Raw genomic sequence first — 14,888 nt, 5'->3', positions numbered from 1 at the left:
TGTTGGTATCAATGTGTTGCACATACTGTACTCTTACCACCAGACACACTGTTGTTTCTGTGGGCGCCTGCCATTTTGTTCTCATAACTCTGATAAATAAAGTGGTGTATGTTCATTCTGAATACAGTATACCTGAGGGCAAAATTCCCCTAGTGTGTTAATTGGTGTTGGAGTGAGCAGCATCCCTCAATACACTTCCAGCATCACTTTGCACACTTCCAATTTCCAGCATAAACTCACCTTGCATAGACCTGTTCTTGACTGTTTTATTGACATTCTACGGGTTATTTCCTCGTACATGGAAAGCTGTTTGTAGGTGTGCACCTTCTTCTTGAATAAATGTGCATGGCTGGTGATGACAGTGATTTGAGGTGTCTTCATCAGGCTGGGCTGTTTCTGATCTAGAAACAAGTTTCTTTAATATGAAAAATAGAAGCAGGTTAAATGACAGAGCTGGGAGGAGTGCAGAGATACCCAAGTTTAGCAACGCTCGAATGCAAGCCCTGCTGGCTCGCTGTCTGATGTGTAGTTGCCTGGAAGAAGATGTGTGCTTCTACTGAATTGTTTGTTCAAAGCTGTGACATTCCTGGGCAGTGAGAATAGGAAGCTCTCTCCGTTTCTGTATATGACGTGGCATTACCTTCCTGTTTGGCTTTTTCTTCATTTACAATAGAGTATGCTGATATATGTATGTGTAGGTGTGCTGTAGCTCTTCGGTCAATTATTCAATCTCCAAAATGCATGCATGCAAAGAAACTGTAAAAAAGATGAGCTCAGGTTTGGTCTTGTCTGCGTATTACTGAAGGCACCGTAGGATCACGAAGATGACTCAATGCTAGAAATATAAGATCTGATTTCTTTAGTTTTGCTACATTGAGACCCACGGGTTTCAGTAAAGAAAGACACAAGAACTTGTAAACACGTAAGAACACCAAATTCCATTCATTAAAAAAGACAATACAAAATCCAGACATTATTTTTTACATGAGCAATAACAATTTTCAAGTGCAAATACCATTATCAACTCTATGATACATCATCATAGCAAACTCTTATTTTTTTTAAAAAAAAGGCAATAAAACAAAAATGAGTGTGTGTTTGTGTTCAGGCTGATGCGCTGGGAAAGGAAGAGGAGGAAGAGGGCGGTTGAACAGTGATTTGCGGAAACGGAATAATAAAAAAAAGCCGATATAAATATGAGACTCAAGAGAACTGATGCAGCTTGGCTTCTTTCATAACATTCAAGAAAACACAGCGATGGCAGCCCGGGCTCTACTGTCCTCCTGATGCGTCTCTGATCATGAAGGTGCACTGGAACACCTGGAAATGTGTTCTTGTAGTATGACAACCATGCGATTTGTTTATTTTTTTATGCAATTACTGCTAAACTTGTATCAATTGACAGAAGATTATTCTATTTGTAGAAATATTGTGCAGTGATGTGCACATTTAATGGGGTTCTTGAATTATAGAGCTTTGTACCCCAAAAAAGTACTGTACATGACATTTTCATAAACCTATCTAACCTGAAGCAGCATAACAACTAAATCCAAGTTAAGTTTTTACTGGAGGTTTATTTGAAGTCATTATCTTACTGGCATATGAAATTCTACCTAATCAGCATTTTTCCTGGGATAAGATACTACAAATAGGATGGCTGGTAATAGTACTGACTGCTGTCCACCTATTTTGTGAAGATAATCAAAACCAAACTTCAAAGCAGTCTTTTTTTCTATTTTGCTATATTTAAGTCTATGTTTTAGTTTTCTCTAAACATTTTAAAATGATCTGATATGTGTGGCATATGGACATAAATTAAATTTGTTAACCTAATTTTTCTATTTTGACAGTTTACCAGGATTTTAAAGAAAGAGTGGTTTCACATTCACAGCAGATGAATGTTTACAGAAGTACTGGGGGCATTCTAATAAACTTGCACACTATGTGTATTAACAGTATATATGCACCACAAGGAAGTTTCAATAATGTGAAGGACTTTGTTTTAAGACCTGTAAAGTTGTTCATCCGCAAGGATGTTCTTTAGATATATACATGTATATTACTATTTAAATTAAAATGACATCCATTTTTAAGGGACATGAAAAAGTTTAGATCCTGTTTTGTTTTTAAATACAACCCAAGTGCCAGTCGCTGTATTTCAAAAGTAACGTAAGAATATATTCTTTAAAAAAATAAAAAAGACATTCCATTGTACAGTTTTGGCAGGTATAAATATTGTTCTTCCCTTGCTGTATACAAAAGAACAACAAAAGGAGACTAAAATCATTGCACTTTTACAACAAAGGTAGGATGGTGGGTCTAGATCTAGTGCATAAAATAAAAAAGGATGATCTTGCCACTGAGGCAGTCTTTGGAAGAGCTGATTTTGGTGGGACAGAGTTGGAGGGGGAGAAAGGTATCAGCAGAGGACTTGGCTTCTTTGGGTGAAGGGGTATTCATTTGGGGTGGGCCACCTGGAAAACCTGGGCTCAAACTTCATCACAGTCAGTTAATTACAACAATGAATCAAGATCTCAGGGTCACAGCTGTGACTTAAACGAGGCCTAAGCATTATCTGAATAACTTGCCAGTTTCGAATACCTGCTACAGTATGCCTTAATTGCTCTTTTCATATATCTCCTTCGGTCACCTTTTTCCCTTTTCAATTCTCTCTCTTCTATCAGATCCATTTTTTTTTCAACAAAAGTAGCTCCTTCTGGGGGGAAACCCTTAAATATTCAAGGGTTCAAATCGAAACAAGTTTTAAAGTGACCATTGAAGTGAGCACCTGATGTCCCAGGAACATTTTTTTTCAGTCTCTGTTAAGGGACTGTTTTTAATGTGAAGCACATTAAAACACATTGTGATCACAGACTCGGGTTTCTCTAGGTTTCCTATACTGTGTTTTTTGGAAGCACTAAATGTGTGCTGAAAATAGAGGTTTCTGTTTGGAGAAGCTATTTAACTTGGAATATAAGAACGGTTTAAAAGGAAGCAACACAAACTAATACAATCCAACAATAAACGGACATAAAAAGATAAGAAATCGAACTGTTTTAACAGCAAGACCTTAAGAAGCATTGCTCTAAGAGCCTGAATATAGTAATGCTCTGAACATAGTTAAGATGTACAAAACAATAAGAGATACCAGAGCTCAAGTCCCATTTTAGGAAAAGGAGACTACATAAGAGTCCAACAAGAAAGCACTTTACCACTTTCACACATCCGGTGAAAATTTCAATTCATTTTAAGTATGTAAAAGTTCCTTATTGTTCTAATAAGGATGTTCTTTCACCTTGAAAGGAAGCAGCTGTGATGGAGACAGTTCTCGCTGCAGCTAAAGCACAGGGTTTTGCGAACGTCTTTCACGGGACTTCAGACAAACAAAAAATGGACACAACAACAAGTGGCGATAAATAAAGATGGGGAAGAGCCAATCAAACCAAAATCTGGTCTGACTCAATGAGAAGACTGGAGTCAGCTTGGTGGGCGACATCCGCCGGTAGAAATAAAAGCCGAAAAAAAATGAAAATCTGCATAGTGACGTATGTTTTAAAAGCCATAAAAAGAGAGTCTCTTTGTCATCTTGTTGCTGCTGCGGGCTATGTAGCTGGCTCCCTGGCCCTGGGGCTACTTGTATGGTCTGAGGAAGGCCGAGACTTTGCTGCTGAGCAGGCGGATGAAGGAGCGTGGAAGCATCTCCTTGGACTCCCGGGTGGTGTAGTTGAAGTAGTGGTTTGGGTGAGCCAGCACATCAAACAGGGTTTTAATCAGCTTCTTATCCTGCCAAGGATAACAGCAAGCTCACGTCAAGAGACCGGCACACCGGCACAGTTCAACTGTTTTTTAGGTCAGGTTTGCAAAGCGTAAACTGTGCCCTGCTCTTTCACATTTTATGGAGTGGGGCTGTAGAAAACAAAATGCATTTGCATTATCAAAGACCAGTTATGTCAGGCTAGGAGCCGGCAACTCAGCTTGAAAATTAAAGCTCAGCTGCATCAGCCAGTTCAAAGGAACAAATAATTCCATGTTGAAAATAGAAAGGAGAAATGCACAATTTGCGGTGTAAATCCTTCTTCGGGGTTCTCTACAGCCCAAATGTTGTGTTGCTCCTTTCTATTTTTTTATCATGGAATTCACCACTACGTGTTCCTTTGCAGCTGACGCATGCCACTCGAACGTCAACCTGAGCAGATCCACACTGGTCTGGACTATCCCAATATACTTGTTTTGAAACGTTCAAAGTGTTTAACACGATACATTAAAAAAACCTTTCCCAATTCTACTATCTAGTGTCAGGAGGAGAGGTTTTGGATTAGTCTTGAGACATCCCAAAATTAGGGTTTAAAAAAGCCCAAAAGGAAAGATCCAGATGACTGCAGACACAGGGTCTCACCTTCAGGATCTCTTGGTGGTTTTCAGACGCATACAGCCTGCCATCTCTCACAATGTCCTCCACCAGCTGTTCATAGTCCTCTGCAAAACAGAGCGCAGATATTAGACACACACAGTGTGAATCCAGTGCAACACACATCAGCCTCTAACCTATGGATCTTTTGCTTTCAGACTTGTCTGCCAGTGTTAAGCCTACAGATATTCTGACATTTCAGCATACCGTGGAACAGGATTTTTTCAAGGCATATATTTTGTGAACAATACATTTTACTGCTTCTAAACACCGCAGTGTGGGATCAAAGAGTAAGTAGGGGAGGTATGGGGGAAATAAAATATATATGATTGTTCACATGGCAAAATAACTATGCTTCAAAAAGTGCTGGACATATTACTGTATTAGTATTCATGTTATAATGGCATTGACAAATATGTACAGTACAAATGAACAATGTAAACATTTTGATATAACGTGAATACTATTGCCCAAAGCAGTACATGGTTTCCCACTACAGGGATTTGTGAAAGGTCAAAAAGGTCAACAGCAGAGGAAAAATATTGGTACTGCTAACCCTACACTTCTACTCCTTCATTTATAGACAGCAGTTCCTATGTATGATGTCATTTCCCATGACGAGCTAGCCTTTAGGTGCACCCTATGTTCAGGCATGACTTATGGTAGAAAGCTATGTTTTAAGAAGTGTACCTCTATCATAGTTTGCTAAAGATCTCCATGACATCTAACATATCTCCAACAGAGACATTCACCATTGTGAATACTACCTTTGGCTTGGTTCTGAAATGTTTGTTATGGGATGGTGTTCACATGCTTCTTTAGATGACTGTCTGTGAACTCTGTTTTGTGCTGTGAACATTGTTACAAGTTGTGAACACTGGTAGGTGCTGTGAATACTGTTGGGTGCTGTAAACACTGTTGGGTGTTGTGAACACTGTTAGGAGTTGTGACCACTTGAACACTGTTGGGTGCTTAGAACACTGTTGGGTGATGTGAACAATGTTGGGTGTTGTGAACACTGTTAGGTGCTGTGAACACTGTTGGGTGTTGTGAACACTGTTAGGTGCTCTGAACACTGTAGGGTGTTGTGAACACTGTTAGGTGCTCTGAACACTGTAGGGTGTTGTGAACACCAGTGGGTTTTGTGAACACCATTGGGTTTTGTGAACACCGTTGGATGTTGTGAACACTCTTAGGTGCTGTGAACACTGTTGGGTGTTGTGAACACTGTTAGGTGCTCTGAACACTGTAGGGTGTCGTGAACACTGCGCTAGGCCTTTACCATCGTAGGTGACGTAGGGGATCTGGAAGCCCCGGGCGCTGTTGGCCTCGTTGGATTTGAAGTTGATCCAGAGGCGGCGAGAGCGCGCGGTGAAGGCAATGGGACGCTCGTATGTCTGACACGTCTCGTAGGTGGTGATGGAGGTTGGAGAGGCTGGAGGATAATGGGCAAAAGAGGGAGACAGAAGCAGTGTGTACGACGTCAGTAATGCTTATTAGTAATGCCTTAACTAGAAATTGTTCAGGACATTTTGTTATGTGACAAATCGCGGACGAACATTAAGCTTCAACACCAACACAACAAATAAACACATTCAGGAAGAACTACAGATACAGAACCTTGCTATTTAAAATGAGCAGCTGTGACAAACAATATGTAAAACACACAACAATGGAGCGCAAAAAAACTATCCGGTCTCGTGTAACATGTGGGGCCAGAGGTACACAGTCACGCAAAAAGCTGATATTTTTTTAAATGTATTTGAAATGTATTTTGTTAAAAGTGGGGCAATTCTACCATGTTTTAGGGTACATATTTAACAGTGCAGTGATCTAAACAAAAAAACTATCAAGCAACAACAAATCCTTCTAATTAAACTTTTTTTTTACTGTACATTAGCTGTCAACTTCCTTTTGACATATTCTGGTACTGTATATAAATCAGCTTATTTCGTGGTGTTCTAGTCCTTGTTTAGCGTAGCTGTTTCATTACTGACATGGTACCCGCATCGTGTTGAGGCGATCTGGTAGTGTGACTGAGGGCTACCAGAAAGGCAGAGAGGCTGAACTCACAGTTTTTGCGCATCACCAGCACGTCCCCACACTCGTCCTCGGAGGGCAGGAAGATCTCGGGCACCACAATGAGGATCTTGCGCTTGGGTGGGGGGTTGATGTTCCAAGTGCACTCCACATTGGCAGGGTAGTTGCCCGGGTAATTGGGTGACTCAATATAGCCAGTGTACTCGCCCAGTTCACCACCGCACTCCCGGTCTGTATTGTGAACACAAACATGTACAAGAACGCGCACATGACAGACAGGACAAGTTTAGATATTCCACTGTGAGAACTCAGACGGAGTCAAAGAAGGGCGAGGCATGTCTGAAGGGCCTTACTCTTGCACTGGGAGACAGTGGTGGCGCCGTCAAAGTCTGTGGTGGTGTTGCCAGGGCAGGAGATACAGTAGTTCTGGCGGAAGTCTGGCTGATAGGTGCCCACTGGGCAGCGAATGCATCGATGGACTGTAGTATTGTAGTAGTGACCAGGAGAACACTGAACTGCAGAGAAAAGGGATAGGACATGGATTAGTAAGGCCAAAGAATAGGTGAGGAACATAACATTCTGCACTATAATGGCCTAGCAGAACTTATAGTTATACACTGAAGTGGAGCTATGTCTGGGGTACAACAAATATCATAACAGAAACATAAATCAGCTGTCCTTAGGAAGAGGGTTAGGGCTAGGGTTTGAAACACGTTTTTTTAATTTTAAGCACGCGGCCTGTAGCACCACCTTTGCGAACCCTGAATGGGGTTCTCTAGGGAGAAGGCTAGCTCACCTTTGGCCTCGCAGTCGTGGAAGGAACTGGCACCCTCCCACTTGGTGCTCAACCCCCCCCCACAGGGGAAGCACAAGGTCCGGCCTGTGTCTGGCTGGTAGGTGCCATGTGGGCATGGCTGACAGGGCTTGAACCCGTCGGTGGAGTAATGCCCTGTGGGGCACTGACCTGAGTGCAGCAGAGAGACGGAACACAGCTGCATTATTACTTGCTCAAAATATAGAATATATTTTATAATATAAGGTATAACTGGGGTATACCGGTTCTATATTCGCTTCATTTATGTAATGGAACAGGTAAAGATTTATTCCATGTTGAGAGGAAAACAAATGAAAGGAAAGAAAAAAATGTACCACCTGAAGAAGGCTCCACAGGCGAAATGTTGTGTTTCATTACTTTTGCTGTCAGCATGGAACGAAACCTGTTTCTTCGAGCCTTCCCATACTGACTCAGCTACCTACTGTACTTCAGCTTCATATGGAAAATATGTAAAAGCATATTTATCGAGTAAGATATACAGTACCTTCCAGAAATTATCATCACACATTTGATTATTATAATAATTATTCCTTGCTTGTCATCCCAAAAGATCACAAAGCCCTTTAAATAATGGATGAAACCCTCTTCATCCACCTCTGCAGTACAGCACTCACGTAGATGATGCACAGCAGCCCTGCTACACAGCAGATCATGTAGAGAAGTGTGAAATTACTTCACTAAATACATAAAGGGGTAACTTTAATGAGGCCAGATTGTGCAAGGTAAGATTGGAATTTTATTCCTCTCTTTATATCTCTGCTCTTACATGGGGTGACAAGGGGTCTTTAATGACCCTAATCAGGACTGTGGTTTCAATGTCTTACCCAGTGGACACTGTCTTTTACAGCACAGTACTCCTTATCACTGGGGCACTGGTTCTGGAAATTCTGGTCCAGGGGAAAGAGAGCCCCCTACTATTCCACTAACACCATTTACAGGATCATCCCAGTTTTCCTTACAGGTCTCCCATCCCAGTATAGATAAGGATCACTGCTGCTTAGCTTTTGAGATCTGATTAAATCAAGCTTAAAGCTGATAATATCACCATTAATAATGGTTAATTATTATTATGTTATATACTGTATACAAATACATTGGTAAAGAATGTGAGAATGCATATACACAGCTGTGACATATTAAATATAAAAAATGGGATAAATATTAGGCTTTTGATTAAACAAAAGATTATTGTTTATTTTTATATCCCTCTTTGTCAAAGCTGCTCATTTAAGTATGACAGTGCTTGGTATGTTAAAACACAACAACTGTATAGTCGGATTTTGCTTTGTGACAGGAAAACCCTAGTCATTTGACACACTGTGTTGTGATTGAAGTGTACTCTGAACATCTGGAGAAAGGCTGCAAGAGTACTCTGGACATACCTGCACAGGATGTTATATTTCGAGCGCCAGAAGGTCCATGGCCTTCACTTCCAGGGCAGAGGTCACAGGCCAGCTGCCCCTCCTTCTCTTGGAAGGTGCCTGGTGGGCACGGAAGGCACCGTTCCTGCTCCCCATGGTAGTAGGAGCCGGGCACACATCTGACTGAAAGAGCAGCAAAGACATGAGTGAGAGACTGTGTGCAGTGTGACAGATACAGAAGCATGTTTTTTATATGACAAAGCTTCTTTTTATATGACATTCAGTCCTCTTTTTTTCAGCTAATTTACTGTATAGAACTCCAGTCTTATACAGGATAAAAACAAATGAGAAACACAACATTTTGAAAAGCTTTTTTTTAAATAAGTGGAATTTAATCTGCATTTTGTGTGTCTTTCTCATATAGTCTCCTTATATACTCCTCCTCACATAGACCATATCAATACAGTATGAGCAATTTTTGACACACATATATGGTGCCTGTTCTGTCACTAAGTGTGGTAAGTGTGTTAAGATACAAAATAAGCTGTTTACTGCCTATGTTTGCTTTTCAACACTTCTAAGCTCTATGGCTGTGTCTCTCAGTTGGAGATGCTGCCGTCAGCCCCTCCCTTACCACAGCGCCCACTCTCTCTCTCCCGACCCGGTCCACAGTTCTCCTGCTTCTCGGTGGCTCCCGCCAGCTTTTGGGCCACCTCATAATCCAGCCCAGCCACGCGGATCAGGAAGCGTTCCTGGTTGATGGATTTCTTCAGGGTCTTGATGTAGGACTTCACCTGCTTCTCCATACGTTGTCTTAGGCAGTTCAGATTGCAGTTTCCTGGGAAAATGCAGGGGCACACACAGATTATATCTGAGTGGGGGGACACATTAAGACATAGGTGCACATCAAAATCACAATAACCCATTCTCCTTATTCACCCTGTTTCCAATGGTGTTGATTACACCCTCTTTGATTTCAGGGTAATCTATGTAGCATTAAATAATCAATAAAGAACATACTTCAACTTGATCAATAACAAGATTAGGAAAACATTTTTTCTTCCAACACTTAGGCACAAGATGACTATTCTCCAAAAGACAATGCTTTCCCTTATTGGACAGAGATCAGTGCTTTGAACTGCAAGACACTTCCACCAGAATACAGGTTACAAAAAACATCACTGTGATGATCCAACTTGTAAGCCTTTCTGTAACGAAGCAAAAACAGTTAAGAAAGAAAGAAAAGAAAAGTTGTTTCTTGGATTAAGGAGAGGTGGGCCAGCTACAGAATTTGTTAACCATTTGAAGCTCTAGGACAGACAGTGATCTGTTCTTTATTTTATTTTCACAATGCCTGGTTACTTCTGGTTAGGACAGCACCCTGGAGCCCTTCCTGGAAACACAGGGTGCAAGGCAGGACTATGCCCTGCCTAGCAGGTACGATGCTGGGTCTCTTTGCTGAGACGTTTGCAGCATGTTTCCGGTGCGCTCGGTGTCCCCTCACCTGTGACGTCACCGGGCTTGATCTCTGCTTCCAGCTCCAGCGTGATCCTGGTCACCTCCTTGTTGGGGGGGTTGCGGGTACGGCGGCCCTTTGCTTTCTTGGAGGAGTCACACTTCAGGTTGACGAAGGTGACGAAGCAGTCGCTGCAGGGCTGCCCACTCCCTGGGGAAAAGCAGACATAGCCACTGAGAGGCATGCAGAGGAGGGGGGGGGGGTTCAGTGTGTGAGACTGGCCTGGAAATTGGCTTTGCAAGACAGTGATGACCTTTGATTCTGGAGTTTGCTGCTGCCGGTGGTGGACATATTTTTAAATACGGAATCACTACAATTCTTCCACAACTTGCAAAACAGTATGAAATCTATAGCTGAACCCTGGGTTTCAGTGACAACGGGATACAGAGCCCTGGCATACGAAAAAAAGCAGCTGCTTCACATCAACAAATTTAAAACAGAACAGACACAAACCCATCTGTGTCTGGAAATTTGGCTTTGTGTGTCATGTAAGGCCTTACACCGACACTAATGCAGTAGGGTTATAATTATACTGTAGGTGCAGAGGAGGGCTGTTTTTCAGGTAATTCAGGGCTGTTTACTTTAACACAGCAAGGCTGTAAGCACTCATTATTTTGTAGTAATTTGCCCCCTGTGTTACAGATTTCTTTCACTTTAAGAGTGAGCAACATATTCCTCACATCTCTCTTCTGAGACGTTTTATGAAGGGAGTGAGTGTGTAGACCTGTACACACACTCCCTCACATGCTTACGCCTATCATGTCCCACCTGGCCCCAGCTGGCGTCCACCCTCTTCCTGGCGGCCCTTCAGTTTGGGGTGCAGGTGACACTTGGCGTCTTTGATCTTGAAAGAGGCTTTGTGCTTCACTGGTGGAGCCAGAGTCTCTACAGACAAACAGAGCAGCGTGTGGAGTTAACCTGACACAACAGGATCAGTTCTCTCTCCCTTTACCCTCACCTCTCTGACACCACAGTGACCCCGTACGCTGACTCTACTTCAGCTTCTCTTAATCACAATCATTTCCATAAGTGTCATGACACTTGCATTACAAGAGGACAGAAAATACAGGAATTAATGATAATCAGAATAACAAGCAACTTCAGCACGGTGCAAGGAGAATGTTACCCGATCCTGTGATTTCATTAAAAGTGTTCACTCGCATCAAAACCTGAACATCATTTCTGATTTGCAACTATTTCAATGATCTCCGGTGTCAAAATGTTTCTTATTTTCTTTTGAATTGGTAGACAATAACTATAATATAGTATCAGCAAATGAAAAGGGCAAAGAGAGTTCACAAAAAGACAGCAGCAACAAAAAAGTGAATCATAGAAAAGATGGGGGTATTTTTTAGTAGATTTTTGTAAGTTAAATTACAGGGTCATTCCATAAAAGTGGCTGACTATTTTCCACATGTCCAATATGTCCAAAGCTGTTAGATGGCCCATTTGGAAAGATGCAGTCCTTCCTCTTGGGACAGAAAATAAAAGAACCTAAAGTCTAAGGGGTATAATCTATGCCAAGTCCTAAACACTCTTCACTGAAATGCCCAATAATAATATTTAAATGTAGATAAAGCCAAACCACCATAAGCTTTGGGGTGCTGAAAGGTCATCAATCAAACCCTTGGCCACATGCCCTTCCAAATAATACTGGCTATGATAGAGTTCAGAGAGACATCTGAGTGGGACTGAAATTCAGATTATTGCAAATAAAGAATAATATACATACATATCTTTATATTATATATATATAAAAATTATATATTTTTATGTATAAATGACCAGTCATTTAGTATAACCTGGAAAGATACACCAGTCCGTTGAGATTTTCAAGAAATCTTTCTACAGATTTCCTGAAAATGGGGGGAGGTCTTACTGCCCACGAAAGGAAATAGTGATAGTGGGCAGAAATCATGATGTTCAGGGTACATACAGTAATTCAAAAGAATAAAAGAGTCTTTGAGAATGATCAAAATGAAGTTATCTAAAGAAATTAAATAATATCAGCACGAAACAAAATGTCATCTTTGGCTGCCTGTATCTTAATAGGAGAAATACTGGCATGTGTCTAATAGACTGAGCCAGCTGTTCTAATGAAGGAGAATAATAGGAATGCATCAAAACTTTCATGACTGAATTTTACTGATGACGTTTATTTTCAGGATGAATAAGAAGAGCAAGAGACAAAGCATCAATAAAGATCAAAGCAATCTGAAATAGTTAGCCTGTCTTCAGCAGCAACTGCAGTTGCAGGATAAAAAAACACTGAATAAAAAAATGATATGGCTGTTATGCAGCATGCGTCGAGGGCTGGACAAGAGAAATAAATGCAGAAACTGTGGCTTATTATCCGTTTAGCACTGAAATGGGGGGTTACCTATACAGCTCTGTGAGTTGCTGCTGTTCGCTTTGGGGGTACTTTTGCCACGGAGGATAGGAATCCCACAGCTCACTGTATAACTGTTATCAGATTCTGCAATGAAACCACAAGAAACAAGGGCATCAGCCACTCCAGACACACAGAAATGCAAATACATTTGAAGATTTCCTCTGTGACTGCCTCAAGCATATTCCCCACTTGTTTATTGCTATTACTGAAACTGAGCCATATTACTAAACAGATACTTGAGTTTTAAGATACAGGGTTAACCGTCATGAGGGGGTTTGTCGAACTATTTTACAACTACACATGGTAGAAAGGTGTTAATTTCAGAGGTCAATGGTCCAGCCTTTCACAGCAGCTAGGGAGGCCCAAGGCCACTGTGCCTGTGAGTTTCTACGGCCTACCTGCCAGATAGTGAGCTTTGGAGGAACAGGTGAGGGAGCAGCTCTCTTTCTTGCCAGTTTTGCTGCAGGTCAGGCTGGCCTTGGGAGAGACCCAGCTGGACACGCACTTCACCAGCTCTGAAATACACACTCACAGATATATGCCCTCATGTACACACAGACACAGATAAACACAAATGCAGACAGCCAGGAAAATAAACACAAGCACACGCCAATAAGTTACAGCACAGACTTTGCTTCTGCATTTTTAAATCTGTGCCAAGTAAATTATTAGAGGTGCTTACAGTAAAAGCCTGGACATGTGTCCTGGTTTACACTGCCCTTTTTATTCAACCAAACTAACGAAAGCTAAACGCACAGCAATTGCATGCTGCTTCGTGCACTGTATTGTCTACTTAAATAATAGTCTGTATTTATGCATAGCAAAAAAAAAAATTTTCAAATGTTAGACATATTAAATGTTTTTTGTGAATGTTAATGTTTTTTATAGATGCGCTATAGGGAAGCACATACTCTCCTTATTTAGAGAAGGCTAGCTGCGATTCATAGTTCTGACCACCAGATGTCAGTGTTTCCTACTTACCGATGCAATCTTTCTTGTTCCAATGAAGTTTGTAGCCAGGGGGACAGGTACACTCATAGCTTCCCAAAGTGTTCATGCAGCCGAATTTACAGCCCCCGTGGTTAATGCTGCACTCGTCAATATCTGCATAAGATAAGCACAGGTAGAGGGATGGTCACATATGATGGGTCACATGAAATTCAAAAATGTGCATTCCCAGATTTGTTTTTTTCCACGTTAATGTTTTAATAACATAACTCTCACTTGCCTACAAAACAATCTAAAACAAGCAGAGGTAAGGAAGGCTCCTAGATTATACTGCTATTTAATTCATACACTTACTGTATAAATGATGATGAAGCTATTTGGAGAGTAAAATATCGTTGTGCTTAATCCTGCTTCTTTCCGTGTCCATAATATACAGGCCGTTTCCCCCCACCCACATTCTTTAATTGCTTAATTGGTAATTAAATATAAAACTATGATAATTAACAAAGTCATGGGAGCTACCTTCTGTGGGATTGGAGGGTTGGAGGAGACACCTAGTCTAGAGCCCTTTGCTAACCCACCCTTACACTTATGGAGAAATGGATGTTTTCAGACTCTCGCTGATCCATTCAAGGCTTGTTTGAGTCTTGGCAGCTGTGGCCTCTCTGTGACTTTGCGAGCTCTATCATTTCTTCATCATGGTTCCTGCTCAGAACCTACCCATTACTCCTAAATCTCCATTTAAGAGGGCTCCAGTGTGGGAGTCTCATTTAAAACAATCCATTATCCCAGTCTAACCAAACATGCCCTTCGGTGCAAAGCCCAGTATTAACAGCGATTTAGAGAATTAGTTCTCATCCGAATCGTTGTGTGGTATAGTGAAGGCAACAAGACACAGCGCAGCTCTCTGCCGCTCTGTGCCCAGCATACCGGAAACAAAGAATTTATTACAAAAAGGAAAAGAAAAGCCTGTCTCTCTGGCTTTTGGAAGACAAACCCCAATAACAAAAGAAGCATTAATCACACCAAACATGGCGTGCAGAAAATGCTCCTGCTGTCTTTAGAGAGATTTTTTATGTGCTTCCATATTATATTTATAGTATTAAAAAACTGAAAAAGTATGTGTAACTGCAAAGGAAAGGATGGCGTCCAAGTATCATTTAATAAAGGGTTTTTCTTGAGGAGACAATTATTTTGATATCCATCAATGCACACACTTCATAATGCGATTATTTTCATTCGTGAGCTGGTTATTCAGCTGAAATCCTAGCCAGATCCTGTCACATGTGTTTGAAGCTTCTGAAACTGGAATGGAAGTACATTTCACCCCACTGAGTACACTTGGTCCCAGTCTGGGAAACCACTTCAGTAAATTATAGCCTCCTTTT

General features: G+C 41.3%; 1 protein-coding gene across 1 annotated transcript in view; it reads right to left on the bottom strand.

Moving 5' to 3' along the window:
• Positions 1-924: 924 nt before the first annotated feature.
• Positions 925-14,888, bottom strand: part of scube3 (signal peptide, CUB domain, EGF-like 3) — a 116,939-nt gene continuing 102,975 nt past the window's right edge. Inside the window, exons 11-23 of the mRNA XM_088920999.1 lie at positions 13,534-13,656; positions 12,951-13,067; positions 12,541-12,636; positions 10,929-11,045; positions 10,149-10,310; positions 9,279-9,482; positions 8,666-8,827; positions 7,245-7,412; positions 6,802-6,963; positions 6,482-6,679; positions 5,691-5,843; positions 4,397-4,476; positions 925-3,783 (exon numbers count right to left, since the gene is read on the bottom strand). Coding sequence (XP_088777125.1) covers positions 3,631-3,783; positions 4,397-4,476; positions 5,691-5,843; positions 6,482-6,679; positions 6,802-6,963; positions 7,245-7,412; positions 8,666-8,827; positions 9,279-9,482; positions 10,149-10,310; positions 10,929-11,045; positions 12,541-12,636; positions 12,951-13,067; positions 13,534-13,656 — 1,895 coding nt within the window. The 3' untranslated portion in view covers positions 925-3,630. The remainder of the gene's footprint in view (positions 3,784-4,396; positions 4,477-5,690; positions 5,844-6,481; positions 6,680-6,801; positions 6,964-7,244; positions 7,413-8,665; positions 8,828-9,278; positions 9,483-10,148; positions 10,311-10,928; positions 11,046-12,540; positions 12,637-12,950; positions 13,068-13,533; positions 13,657-14,888) is intronic.

The sequence above is a fragment of the Atractosteus spatula genome, chromosome 7 (assembly GCF_055471065.1).
Source record: "Atractosteus spatula isolate fAtrSpa1 chromosome 7, fAtrSpa1.hap1, whole genome shotgun sequence".
Classification (NCBI taxonomy): domain Eukaryota; kingdom Metazoa; phylum Chordata; class Actinopteri; order Semionotiformes; family Lepisosteidae; genus Atractosteus; species Atractosteus spatula.
This window is presented reverse-complemented; position numbering and strand designations above follow the sequence as displayed.